The sequence below is a fragment of the Tripterygium wilfordii genome, chromosome 21 (genome assembly GCF_013401445.1).
Source record: "Tripterygium wilfordii isolate XIE 37 chromosome 21, ASM1340144v1, whole genome shotgun sequence".
NCBI classification, from domain to species: Eukaryota; Viridiplantae; Streptophyta; class Magnoliopsida; order Celastrales; family Celastraceae; genus Tripterygium; species Tripterygium wilfordii.
In genome coordinates this window covers 3366519-3380699 of record NC_052252.1, presented here as the reverse complement: position 1 = coordinate 3380699, position 14181 = coordinate 3366519, and the positions used below count along the sequence as shown (strand labels likewise).

General features: G+C 39.8%; 3 protein-coding genes across 5 annotated transcripts; 2 read left to right on the top strand and 1 right to left on the bottom strand.

Annotated features, from left to right (window-relative positions):
• The first annotated feature begins 1674 nt into the window (after positions 1 to 1674).
• LOC119989105 (multiple organellar RNA editing factor 8, chloroplastic/mitochondrial-like) lies at positions 1675 to 4979 on the top strand. The gene is made up of 4 exons (XM_038834413.1): positions 1675 to 2154; positions 2873 to 2970; positions 3055 to 3120; positions 3835 to 4979. The coding sequence occupies exons 1-4, from the start codon at positions 1763 to 1765 to the stop codon at positions 4647 to 4649; spliced, it is 1371 nt and encodes a 456-aa protein (XP_038690341.1). The 5' UTR covers positions 1675 to 1762; the 3' UTR covers positions 4650 to 4979.
• Positions 4980 to 5891: 912 nt separating this feature from the next.
• On the top strand, positions 5892 to 12135 carry LOC119989107 (UBP1-associated protein 2C-like). Of its 3 annotated transcripts, none has more exons than XM_038834416.1 (2): positions 5892 to 7349; positions 11468 to 12135. In XM_038834416.1, the coding sequence occupies exon 1, from the start codon at positions 6024 to 6026 to the stop codon at positions 7344 to 7346; it is 1323 nt and encodes a 440-aa protein (XP_038690344.1). In that variant the 5' UTR covers positions 5892 to 6023; the 3' UTR covers positions 7347 to 7349; positions 11468 to 12135. The 3 variants fall into 3 exon arrangements, with proteins under 3 accessions (XP_038690344.1, XP_038690343.1, XP_038690342.1); XM_038834415.1 differs by lacking the exon at positions 11468 to 12135 and adding an exon at positions 8719 to 8918; XM_038834414.1 differs by lacking the exon at positions 11468 to 12135 and adding an exon at positions 8925 to 9206 and having other exon boundaries at positions 5893 to 7349.
• A 710-nt stretch (positions 12136 to 12845) lies between these two features.
• Positions 12846 to 14007, bottom strand: LOC119987718 (probable transcription factor At5g61620). The gene is made up of 4 exons (XM_038832640.1): positions 13797 to 14007; positions 13435 to 13694; positions 13237 to 13338; positions 12846 to 13121 (listed from the first exon to the last, which is right to left on the bottom strand). The coding sequence occupies exons 1-4, from the start codon at positions 14005 to 14007 to the stop codon at positions 12846 to 12848; spliced, it is 849 nt and encodes a 282-aa protein (XP_038688568.1).
• Positions 14008 to 14181: the final 174 nt, after the last annotated feature.

Sequence of the window (14181 nt, the reverse complement as noted above, 5' to 3'; positions counted from 1 at the left end):
CACCAGCTTAGCATCAAACCCCCAATCTCGGGCGAGATTTTTTACACCCTAGATCCGGAGAGATAACCAACAAGGCTATCGTAAAGTAGTTTAAACTTTAAACACATATAATCAGAGTACAAATACATCATAAATCCAAAGTTAGGCGTCAAATTTCAGATGACACTCAAGTTGTCCACACTTAGATTATAAGCAAGACTCAAAATTCTAAACCAATTAAAAATATAGAGAAACAATTGAGTTCATTATTCTTTTTTAACCTTGATATGAAGTGTTACTCCACCGAATTCGCCCCCACTCTTGTTGTGAAACTCATCCAAGCCCTACTCTTGTAAAAGCAAGCGCCTTCCCATTCGTTTGGGGAGGAGGCCGCGCCGACGAAGGTGGGAAGGAGAGCAACAGCACCATCATTGAGAGAGCTAAGGATTGGCCACGAAACCTGTCTGGTTAACAGAGGCAGTAATCTTGAGGGTGAAATGTTTCTTTCAGTGCCCCTACATACACTTTTGTTGCCCATATGTGGGAAAAGAATGTGACTTGTGAGTATCGATAACGTTATGACCAAAAAGATAGATGGAGAAGAAGAAGTTGCTATGGTGTTGTCCAATTTCCAACAAAGATGAGGGTTTAGAATTTTTTTTTTTTTTTTTTTTTTTTTTTTTTTTGAAACCCAGGAAAAAACCCTGGAAAAACCTTCTCATTAATTGTAAGCTTTAAAGAAAGGGGCAACTTACACGTGGGGAAGATGACATATCCACCCACACAATACGAAAGAACATGAGTTCTTCGACCACAATCCAAGAGACCAAACCAAGGAAAATAAAAAGGAAATAAAAGCTTTCAAAAAAAGCCTAAAGCCCAAAAACCACAGAACCATCTGATGTGTCTCACTACCTGCGAGATATAAATGCCTCCTTATCTCTCTGAACAATGAGAGACAGACCATCTGGACCTTCCTCAACCCACATTTGCGGGCACTCCAACTTCAAAGCTTCTTTAGCCATAAAATGAGCTGCCCCATTACCCGTCCGCCTCACATGAGAGAATTGGCAAGACAAACAACCCTTTAACACCAAACCAAATCGACTATCAAACATATGTTAGCTAGGACTCACGGAGAAATAAAAAAATGATAAGATTGTCAATAGTCAATAATCAATAATCAATAATTAAATTTATATCAAAAAATAATCAAAATCAATCATAGACACCCTTACTCCATGAAATAATAAATAGACTACCATTCAAAATTGTTCAAATCTTTCATTAGACAAATTTTTTTACTTTTTTTTAAATAGAATCTTTAACAATCATTTTGATACGTAATAATGTTTCACGGGATTCTTCAACTCTTTTTATGCACAAATTTTTTTTTATTTTTTTGTCTAATTTTGAACAAAACATCCTTTAAAATCATTATAATATGAAATATTCTACGGAGAGAACACGATCAAGGCCGGATTGAACAATTAAACCATGAACCGATAAATTTTTCGGGTCCATAATAGTCCGATCTTTAAAACTTTGGTATTTCGTACTCCAATTTGCATATAAAAAAATAAATAAATCATGACGGAAAAAAATACAAAACTGAAGAAATATCTTGCCATTGTGCCAAATCAAAGGGCATTTAGGTATAATCCTTCTAAAAAACCCCATAAAAACCCTCATTCACCACTTAAGCCTTAGCAGCACACACTCGCACTCGCTATATCTATCCTCAACTAGGGTTTCTCCGAAGTAACCAGACTCCATTGACGCCATGGCAACTCAATACCTCTCTCGGTCTCTCCTCTCCAAGCCTTCCAAAACCCTAAACTCTATTTTCTCTCGATCCTTCTCTTCCGTCACAACCACCACTGCGAACTCTGTTGTGTCTCGCCCTTCCCTGTCTCTTCTACACCGCCTTCGCCCCCTGGCGTCTCTGCCCTCCTTTTCCTTCTCCAATTCGCGACCTTTTGCAACCAGGACCACTAACTCTTCGCTGAACGACCCAAGCCCTAACTGGTCTAATCGCCCACCCAAGGAGACGATTCTGCTCGATGGATGCGATTTTGAGCACTGGCTTGTGGTCATGGAAAAGCCGGAAGGAGACCCAACTAGGGACGAGATCATCGATAGCTATATTAAAACCCTAGCTGAGATTGTTGGCAGGTATATATTGGTGCTTTCATTTGTTTATTTGTGATACTGACTTTTTTGAACAATAATCAGTTCTGTATTGCGTCACTTGTTGAACAATAATCGTTCTTGTATTGCTTGCTGATGAATGGGGGAAATAAAAATGTTGTCAATTTATGGCTTTTAGCTTAGTTTGTGTGGTGGTTTGTGAAAATATATTAAACTGTTCGCTTCAAGGTGTTTAAGCTGTAGTTATATACAAACGAACTTGGGAATTCCTCTACATGTTGTCTTCACTGCTATGTTTTTTTGCTATAGTGAAAATGTAAAGGCTCAGTTTGAGAAGAAATTCTCTTTGAGTATTGGATGTGTACTTAGTTAGTGGCCTGATTGGAAAAAGATGTCAAATGAACGAAGAAACCCTTCATATCGAACTATGTTTAAAGAAAATCATCATTGTCTGAGAGGTTTATATTAATTGATTGATACTGAAAGAATGTGATTTGCATAACATGGTCAATAGGTAAGATCTTCTGTTGGGTTCTTCTGCTTCTTTCCTGGACGTGCTTTCACAGCATGTTAGTGATGTAAATGTAGAGACATTAAGACCAGTGTTATGTTATTGCCTCTAGAATATTGCTTGCATATTTTGATTTTTATTGTCTTATTTTTCATGACTATATACTTAGAAGAAATCAGGGAACATTTATGTTGGGTTATTGATTTCTTGTTTTGTTTTTTCCTTGTACAGTGAGGAAGAAGCAAGGATGAAAATTTACTCTGTTTCAACTAGATGCTACTTTGCTTTTGGAGCACTTGTGTCTGAAGAGCTTTCTGAAAAGCTCAAAGGTGTGTCTCTTGAAGTAATCCAGCATTGTTGTTTTGCTGAGAGGCTGGCTTGATGTTTGGTTTCTTTATAATTTATATTTTCAGGATTACCAAAGGTTCGTTGGGTTCTTCCAGATTCCTACCTGGATGTTAAGAACAAAGATTATGGAGGTGATACATGCTTGCATTATCTGTATTGCTTGGCGCATACTAAAATAAATATATGCATTGTGTTATTATTTTTTTTCTTCTAACATTTGCATTTAAATAAACTGTGTTCCGTATTGCCTTGAGCTCTTTGTTCTGCTCTGGAGGCCCATTGTTGATTTGATGGTTTAGTTGTCTATTGTTTCTTGTTCATTAGCTTCACCATCATGGTTTGAACTGTTTTCTGCTAGCTGATGTTGAAGTTGTTTTGTATTGATCTCCGCTGAACTGTATATGGTACTTTTGTTGTTAAAAATATATAAATTGGTATTGGCTTCTGAAGTTGGAAATAATTGAAATCTGGGGTGGAAAATGAAAAGATTGAAAACCTTGAGCTAGGGCATATTCCTGTGCTTGTTCTTTTTGTGACGATTGACAAGTAAAACACAACCTGAAATTGACAGGTGTGTATTGACCACATAGTTAACTAATTGTTGTGGTTTATTCACGATTTGAACATGCGTAGAGAAATAGTTTGATGCATACTATTTAAGAAACGGATGCAGAAGGGGTTGACAGCATGGTTAAGTGTAGGTGCCATATTGGTGTTATTTTAGCTCCTGTTCTCTGTCTTTAAATCTCTTCACACAGTAATATATGGGATTTCTTGTTATCATTCATGCCCTGTCATGTATGATTATTTGCTTGATGGTCATTTCTGTTTTTCTATTTTATAAGGGGAACCTTTCATCGATGGGAAGGCTGTTCCATATGACCCTAAGTATCATGAGGAGTGGATAAGGAACAATTCGCGAGCAAATGAGAGGAACAGGCGCAATGACAGACCTCGTAATTTTGATAGATCAAGAAACTTTGAGAGGAGGCGGGAAAACATGCAAAACCGAGATTTCCAACACAGTGGTGGTGCTCCCACACCTAATCAGGGTGGCATGCCTAACAACCCTCCTATGTCTAATCACGGCATGCAGAACCCTCCACCCAACATAGGTGGCATGCCTAACAACCCTCCGATGCCTAATCAGGGTATGCAGTACTCTCCACCCAACATAGGTGGCATGCCTAACAGAGGAATGCCACCATCTAACAACAGCATGAGTGGAGTGCCGCCGCCGCCACCACCACCACCTAACATGAATGGGATGCCCCAGAACAATATAGGAGGTATGCCACAAAACAATTATGGAGGAGGGCAGCCCAACATGAGAGGTATGCCGCAGAACAATTATGGAGTCCCACCGAACACGAGAGGAATGCCACCAAACAATAACATGGGAGGAATGCCGCCGAACAATAACATGGGAGCAATGCCGCCGAACAGTAACATTGGAGGAATGCCGCCAAACAATAACATGGGAGGAGGAATGCCGCCAAACAATAACATGGGAGGAGGAATGCCGCCAAATGCGGGGTGGTCTGGGAATGTGCCTGGACATGCTCAAAACTACCAATATGGCCCCAACAGTGGAGGCATGCCTTATCAAGGTTCAGCGCCAAATGCAAGCTACCAAAACTACACTCCTAACAGGGATTAAGAAGGCATTGCCTAGTTGGAAGCCTAATCCAGCTTCAAAATTCCGAAGAAGTGAGTAATATGGCAATGCTGTATATAAGCGAGGATGACATCAGATTGTCTGGGATGTGTGGTATTAATGTTTAAACTGTCTGGTTAGGTTGCAATGTTCATCTACGTTATTTGCATAGCACCCTGAGACTTGGTGTTGTTTTTATTTAGTTAAATTTGTTTACTTCATCAATAGAATTTTGAATGTGTCACCCATTGTTGATGAGAATGCTTAGGTTCTGTCGGAAGATGTCAAAGACCAAATAATTATAATTACTTTTTTGAGTCAGCTTTCGGTGCCTATGTTGTCCTGCTGTAAAAATTCAATTTTCCTAGTTTTTTTGGTACTTATCTTGAATCAAACCTAGGATGGTTAAGCTATGAAGAATGAGGCACGTGGAAATTCTGTGAGAAAACCTTGTTTGTGAAATTGCGTATTGCTTTGAATTGAGCTTGAATTGCCAGGTTGAAATTCAAATGTCAGGTTGGTGTGAGTCTAGGACTTTCTGTATCGGCTTCATGATTCATTATATTGTTTTGTTGCTAGCTAGTTTCCTTGAAGGTCTTTAATTTTGTGGTGTTGATTTTCCTTTTGAGTAATTAGCCTTTTTACCATCCATGAAATCCTAGCAGATGCATTTGTATGTCCTTGTTTAGATCTGATCTCTTAGACATGTCCAAAATCTTTGATGGTAAAATAGCTCAAGTAGAAGATGATGCCTTGTTGAAATGTAACTACAAGCCAATAGATTTCAGGAACTGTTGAGACTTGAGAGGCTTTGGCACATTTAGGAACCTGTCTTTAAAGTAGAAGGTGGTAATGTCAGGTCAGGTCAGGTCATATTATGGTTCTTTGTGCAGATTTTAAGATTCAAAGACCTGTATGTATGAAGTATGAATGAACAACTTGTTTGGAACTTCTGCTAGAGCTTCAATATTGCCACAGTTGCACAAACCCAAGAAGTGAACTAGGAAAACTAGTACTTAAAGCCCCAATTTGCTCTTGGAGAAATATAATTTTTTTTCTTCTTTTCCTCAACAAAATTGTGGAAAATATTATGGACAAAATTTGTAGTGGGCCAGAATAGTATGCTGTACTATGATTAAACTGGTCGGAAGTCCAAACAGGCCCAAACACGTCTTTGTGTGGTCTCTCTTGCCCCATCTAACCAGTAAAACCTATCGAACCCATTATAAGTAGCCATTCCACCTTCACTCGCTCCTCGCTCCTCGCTCATTCACTCTCTCAACCTCTCTCTCTAGGTTTAGGGTTGGGCTTATCCCCAAATTTCCTCAAATCTTTCGTCGTATCTCAAATTTTGCGACAATCGAATTCGATTCCACCATGGACTTAATGAAGAAAAGAAAGCTCGAAGAGAATGGTCTTGTACAGTCCGCGGACCCCGATTCAACCACCCATCTTACACTCGACGAGGGCCGCAAGCTCATTGAGCGATTCACACACGACCAACTCCTCAGCATCCTTCAGCAGGCCGTGGTGCGGCATCCGGATGTCCTCGATGCAGTCCGGTCGATCGCCGATCCTGACACTGCCCAGCGGAAGCTCTTTATTCGTGGCCTTGGCTGGGAAACCACCAACGATTCCCTTCGTAGCCTCTTCTCCGCCTATGGAGAACTTGAGGAGGCCGTGGTTATACTCGATAAACAGACTGGTAAGTCGAAGGGGTATGGTTTCGTGACTTTTAAGCATGTAGATGGGGCTCTCCTTGCCTTGAGAGAGCCTTCTAAGAAGATTGATGGTCGCGTGACGGTGACGCAGTTGGCGGCTGCTGGGAATTCGGGGAATAATTCGAGTGCTACGGATATTTCAATGAGGAAGATTTATGTGGCTAACGTGCCGTTTGAGATGCCAGCTGATAAGCTGTTGGCGCTTTTTGCATCGTACGGGGAGATCGAGGAGGGTCCCCTTGGTTTTGATAAGCAGACTGGGAAATCGAGGGGTTTTGCTCTGTTCGTTTACAAAACACCAGAGGGAGCACAGGCGGCCTTGGTTGAGCCGGCGAAGAATGTTGATGGCCGGCAGTTGATTTGCAGGTTGGCTATTGATGGGAAGAAAGGGAAGTCAGGACCTGCACAGGTTGGGACCGATCCTGCGCATCCATCAGGGAATTCACACGCAGATGGTATGGGGATGGTGCCTCCTGGAGGTTCCATGCATGGATCGTATGGCGGGGCTGGCGGAGCAGGCGGGCCTGGCGGTATGGGTCCTTATGGTGGTTTCTCTGGAGGGCCTCCTTTAGGCCATCATCATATGAACCAGCCAATGGGTGGGCCGGGTTTGCCATCCCAGGCCACTTCTAACTTGGGTGTTGGTACTGGTGGGTATGGTGCTGGAGGGCTAGGTGGGCCATACGGAGGGTACGGCGGGAGTGGGTCGAGTGGATATGGTGGGTTGGGCGGTGGCGGTGTTGGCGCGGGTGCTGGTACTGGTAGTGGGTTGGGCGGTGTTTCAGGTGCCGGGTCTTCCTTGTATCGGCTGCCGCCAAACTCGGTGGGCATGTCTTCTGGTGGGTATCCAGAGAGTGCGCATTACAGCTTGTCCTCTACCTCTGCCTTTCCAAATCAGCATCTCCCGGAAACAGGGAAATCCCCGGTGCCTAGGGTTCCATCTGGAGGAATGTACCCAAATGTGCCCTCTTACTACTGAGAGGTAATCTTCCCGTAATTACTTAACTTATTTCTCGGCTTGGTTTATTAAGTTCAGCATTTGGTTTGGCTATTTTTAGGCGGTGTTTACTTATTTGGGTTTGCATGTTACCTCTCATTCCATTTTCAATGCAATTGGTTAGTTGCTGGTTCTTTTTCAAATTGGGTCATGTCTTTTGTTTACTGGCGTGCACATGTCCCTCAATTGCTTTATCTATGCCTGGACTTGGTTCTGGTGGTTTCTCTAAATTTCTTTGCTCTGTAGTTCACCATGATTTGGTTCTTACAGTTTGTTCTGACATATTAGTTGAAAGTTACATGGTGTTCCAGTTGCTTTTCTTGTGGTCTTCTCAGTGATTCTTCACATCTAATGTTGTTGAATGCAACAGTAACTGAATTCATATGTGATGTGGATTGATGGAATGTGCGTACACCGCCTACGTTTCAGTTGCCTTCCTGTTGTCCTCTCTGTGCATTTTTATGTTTTATGGTTTGATTTGACGTTGAGTGCAAGGTTAATTAACTGTGGATGAAATGTGCCTGTGTAATGTGTTAGTATCGGTCATGTTGGTACTTGGACCTATGTATTTGAATGTGCAACATCTCGTGTTAATTGTACCTGACTATGCGTTTAAGCTAATTTATATCTTCAATTGTTCTTGTTTCTGGTTTTGAAATTTGCATTATTGAGGAGAGTTCATACAAGAACCTATATTGTAGTAGCATTCATGACTATTTTGTTGAAAGTGAGGTGGTTTAGTTTAAAAGGCCCCATGCATGGTGTTCCCTAATTGTGTCATTTTTTTAAAAAAATTTAACTTGTGAAGGCGTTTATTTTCTGGAATTTGTTAACATTATTGATGGACGGGGCTGGTTGAGGAGAGGAGTCTTCTATTTTTTGGTAGCTCGTTCTGAATATCTATCTTCTTTTAATGTAGGCCTAGTCTTCTGCTTTCCTCATGTGATGCTTTTCACTTGTCCACTTTTTGTATTTTTCTACGTGGTTTTGTTAATTTATTTGATTTGGATGCTTGCTTATGAACTCGGAGAATGTCCAATTGGGTTCTTGATGGTTGGAAATGGAGCGTTTAAGCTTATAATTTTAAGTAATATGTAGTTGTTTAAGCTAATGTACACACTACTCTAACCCTTTTGATATTTCTCTTGATGATTTGAAAGGGTCACCTTCAGTTAATTGTCATTGTGGTGGCTACGATTTCATGGTGGTGTTTTTTTTCCCATATGATTTTTTGAACTGTTACCCATCATCTGTGGAGGTGGTATTTTCAGATTCATTGTTTTATGAGATCACTTTTTCTGTTGCCTTTTCTATATGCATTCAAATGAAGTTGTTTTGGCTGTGTTGTTTATAGGCACCTAGTGTCTTTCGGTCTTTCGGTTGCTTGACAAAGCCTTTGATTACTGGGGGAGACATCTGCATCTTTTGTTAGTGTTCAGATGGCTATATGCTTGCTTTATCTTTTGGTTTCCTTTACTTGCTTTCAGTTGGCTTGTCCAGTTACGTTTTGTACAATAGATGTGAAATGATGAATTGAGCTATAATGGGTGTTTGATTCAGGTGTATGACAGCTTGTTGGGCGCAGATGCTTTTTGTGGTTCTGGTGACTGCTTTGATGAATGTGATACCTTTGCTTACGGCAACTACTTCTCATCTTATAGGATGTTGTTCATTACTGAGTGCTGATTGTCAAAATTACTTTTGTTAGACTACTGTATGTACTCTCTGAGGAGCAGCCTATTTGAAAGTTTGATTATGTTGCTGATGTAGTTACAGTAATAAAGTGTTCACATTTTATTTGCCTTTTTTTAATGTTTAAAGGGTTTGATCATTTTCCTTCAAGTTCTCCTTAAGGTTGCTTTTCTGTGATTATATTTTGGGGTTCCTTCTATATATTGAGTGAAGTTTCTGTGACAGGTGTTAGCTTTGTTTTAGATATGTATGTCCTTTTATATGAGAAGAGCACAGTTACCTGGGCAGTCCCTCCCTCCCTTCTTGCCTCACTCTCAAGTGTTAACAAAGGCACAAGGCTCGCACTGAGGCACAAAGGACTCCTATTGTCTTGATGTGCAAGGCGCACTTTAGATGCAGGTGCAAAAGTGAAAAATTAAATAGTTAATTATAAGATAAATAAAGCATTATGATGTCCCTTCCATTTTTCTTTCTCCAAAGTCCAAATTACCTGAACAAAGAGACTAAATAATTTAGGGAAAAAAATTATAGCAGAATCAGAAAGGAGGAGAGGAAGCTGGAATTGATAGAGAGATAGATACAGAGTCAACAAATCTGCCATGTGGTCAACATATGTGATACGAACGACTAGTTCTGGTTAATCTGGAAAATATTTCCTTTAATCTTGATAGAAGTGTTGAACCATAGAGGTTTTATGAATGGAGAAACATAACTGGTGTCATGAGGATTGCATACGGTTTTGAGCCTGGCGTAGATGTCTTCTTCTGATAAGGTTCTTTGGGAAATAAGAGTGCTGTGTGTTCCAATGTTCTATTTATCGGCTACTGTTTTTTAACTGGGACTGCGCTGCTAATTATGGCCCCAAACTCAGAATTTCACTGTCTATATTTTAATGTTACCATTGAAGTCCACAAACTGGAAAATAAGGCAGCCACACCTCTTTGCACTAGCATCTAAGCAAATGGCTGTGCCTAGGGCCTCTCGTGCGACCCTTTTCTTCTTTCAAACATGCAATTATTGGTTTTCCTACAGGTCTTTAAACTATTACTGACCTGGCTTCCTGAATAAGGTGTAAAATATATGTTTGTTTTCCTTTCTTACCTGAATTTCAAGAGAGGGTATGGCAAAGTTATGCTTGCTAATTGTTTTGAGTTGTATTAGATGTCGTTTGCTATTACTGTCCCAGTATTTGCAGGAATGGAAATTCGTATCTATCAGTGATTGTCTAGTGACCCTAAATTTAGAATGCCAGTTGAGCTTGGTGTATTATGACAATGGCAAGCACATTTTTGGGCTTATGTCTTTTGGATTTTAATAACCTGTTTGTGTGTGTGTGTGTTTTTTTTTTTGTTTTTTTTCCTTCTAATGTGGGTGGCAAAAGCTGTAGTTATGCTGGCAAGTGATGTGGATTGCTTTGTACTTGTTCTGGCGAGGATTGATTTTGCTGATTCTGGAGAACAATGTGCCTTGTTATTGTGTTTTGCTTCTCACCCTGTCGGGGTTTTACTTCCATTATCTGCTGTTCAGAATTTGGGAGATTGTTTTGCTTTGTCCTGTTAGCAAGTCCAATCCTCTCCTCATACCCAAACACCCCCGGGCACCTGCACCCACCATTATTTGTTGGGTTCCAGCGTGCTTGTTTACAGCATGTTGTGACACTAGTTATTTTTGATCTTCTCAACACTGGGTGCCTTGGCATAATTCATCTATATAGACTCTGCTTACATCATTCTGTTGTATTGTTGGGTTGTGGATTACAAGTGGCATATGGTCACTTATGCGTATTATTGAATCCGCTTTTGGTATTAATCTGATAATGCTTGCTGGAGATTGGTTGAAACTTAGAAGGCTGACATTAATGCATCCATTTTACTTTTGGTGATGGCAAACTGTGTGTAATGTTGAAGTATGGTTTGTCAATTGGATATCGTGTGTTAACTTCTTTTTTCGGTCGTATTTGTGGATAATGCTAGTTTGATGGGTTGTCAGGCTGCTGTTGAGGTTCCATTTTACCTTTGCTAAATGTTGATTGTGAATATTTGAGGTGTTAAATCTTCAAAGTTTGCTGATCCTGGGAGATGCCCTCTTCATTCCATGACTTGTGAGGGTGATTCTGCTTGATAGCCACTCTCTTTCTTGTTTCGTTTTTCATTTTAGAGCCAGCTGCATGTCTCAAAGTAACTTTTGTCAGTGGTAGTGGCACCTTCATTTGGATGGTAATTCTAATGTTTGGGAATCTGAATTTATTGCCTTTCTAATTGCATGACTGAATTTCTATGTATAGATATGAAGATTGGAATCATTTTTTTTTTCGCTTCAAAAATATTGGGGTTACATGTTGCGTTCGTAGTTGTCATATCCTGTGTTGTATTGTGTATTGTCGGTCCCTTTTTTTTCCCTTTATTTGACAGGTAAATCATGCATATATCCGCAATATGTCCAAGGAATAGACAATGACATCAAAGAAGGAAAAATAGTTTTCTTCTGATCTAGGAAGTGGCAATTGATGAAGGGAATTTTTCATAGTTTTCGAAGGCCTTAGCTTTTATATGAAAGCAATAGGTGGTGTAACTTTTTGTTCATCATGAAAGCAGAATGAATGGAAAGAAGTTTGCAAATTTTTGTGTGGGGTAAGTAGAGAGATTTGTAATTGTAATGGGGGTGCAAGTTTCCAATATCCGAGACTAACACTCCACAAAAGGAGCTACGATCCACTTGTTTTAGCAGATTGGTAACTCTCTGGAGTGCAGTATCACACCGCTTGGTGCTGGCGCGGCAAGGCAAAGCAAAGCTAGGAACTGTTGCTATTGGATCAATCCCAGAAAAGTAGCTTTGAGAGGGAGATAGAGGTTTAGTTGGAGCTTTGGTCTCGGGGCGAGAGCTTGATCAATTCTTCAGAAGAAATACCAAGGCTGCCATCCTATTGCAGGCCGGGAGCAGCTGTGGGGGGGTCTCATGTATGAGCTGCGAAATTGGGGCTAGTAGTGATTGTTGTAGTAGAAATGATGGTTAGCAGATTCTTTCTTGTTGACAGTAATTCTTTGCGGATGAATAAAACTAATAATTCTTTGAGTTACCATGCTTTGAAATCCTGTTATTTTGCAAGTTTCTTAAGTCGACACTCCTCATCAAAGCGTGTAATATAGTCTGGGGAATCTAAATTGAAGTGAGAGCAAGAATATTCATTCTTGTGGAAACAATTATGGATGATAAAAGGCAACAAAAATTTAGTGACCGAATTGGAATAATGTATAGATCGAGCATATTATCAAGTCGGTGTTTGAAACTCGGCTTCTAAGTTTAATCGTGTGATTGAATTGGATGGGGATGAGTGTTTCCCCGTTGGGGATCTAAGTTTAATTCTTCACATTCAGGTACGTAGCATGAGTATTTGGTTCATAATTGAATGAGCGTGAGGTTGGTGTGACAATGAGCGGGGGCTTAGCATGATTATATTTGGTATTTATTTTTTTTTAAAAAAAATACTAGATAAGGGTAATTATCAGGTGATCTCATGGTAATTAGTGCAAATTTTGCATATTTTATATTCTAAATAAAGTTTTTGTTGTCAAAAAAAAAAAAGGAAAAAATGTGCATAATTTGAAGCCAAATAAAAAGGGGGAAAATATATCTATACTTTTCATTAGAGATGAAGTTAACAACACCATAATCAAAATTTGCCTTCAAGAAAACCAGAATTAAAGGCATAACAAGGTGTATCACCATTAACAATATAACTCTATACAAAAACACATCTCAATAAGCACATAAAACTGTTGATGAAGTCAATCAAGTAACTCTAATGGTTCCAGATGGTTGTGATGTTGAGCATTCAGAAGGAGGTCCAAGCTTGAGCTTCACATTAACATCCTTAGCCACCATTAATGTTGAACTTCCATGGCCACCAGCTTGTTGTGAAACCATTGGCAAAGCTTGTGGTGGATAGAGAGGCATCATTCCACAACCATTCTTATAAAAGTATGGAATATATGGATAGCAGCTCAGTCTCCCATAATTCATCATCTGCACATAACCCGCCGCTCCGGTTCCTCCATTCACACCACCCTGCGAAAAAACCCAAATTTGATTAATTAAACCCTAAATTTGGTATTGAATTATTGTGTGTGTATAGTAGTGCTCATCAAGTAACAAATTTAATCTTTCAAGACTGATTTCTTACCATGTATGGGATCCTTCCTTGATTAGGAAAAACAGAGGAGGAATAACCCAAACCCAGATTAGGGATTAGTTGATTGAAATCCTGAGCTGTTGATTCCTTGGGCTGCAAGTTAATTTAAGAAAAACAAAATCAGTAAGAGTGTAAGACCCATAAATTTGTTTTCTTGTTTTCCAACTGGGTTTTTTTTTTAAAAATTACCTTTGAAGCAGTAGTTGTGCAATCTGTTTGAGGAATTAGATTATTGTGGTTGTCCAAAGGAGTGTCAAAGATGCTTGATCTCTTCTTCTTCTTGGTCTTTGAACTCTGAATTCTCATGAAATACTTCTGTGCATGACTAGCTACTTGTGTTGAAGTCCTTGTTTTCACAAACTCTCTTGAAATTCTTCTCCATTCACCCCTCCCCAGTTGCTTCAAACCAGCCAAGAACGCCAAGTGTTCCTCTTGTGTCCATGGTATCCCTGCAACAACAACAATTAATAAGATTAATACTTTGTAAGATTATATACAGAAAGTTTACTTTTTGATGGGTTTGATTAATTGATTAGTGGTTAATTAATTACCTCTGGATTCATGTTTGGGTATTGAAATACCATCAGAGACAGAGACAGAGACAGAGACACTACTGTTGTTGTTGCTACTGCTGCTGTTAACGTTGTTGGTGGTGGTGGTGGTGTTGGTGTTGGTCTGTTTCTGAATCAAATCGACCCCGAAAAGCCGGAATTTGGCACCATTGTCTCTGCCGTTGTTGTCTTCTTCGCAGGTTGTCGCCATGTCTCTCCTGTTCTCTCTCTGTATCAACCGAGAGAGCACATAAATTGTGGGTTCTTGAGTGAGTGTGTCTGTGTTTATTTATATGTATAGAAAGTTTCCTTTTTTCCTACATTGTGTTTAGAAGGTTTCCTTTTCTTACAGGGTATCAATTCAAATTTTGGCCGATTTGGTAGG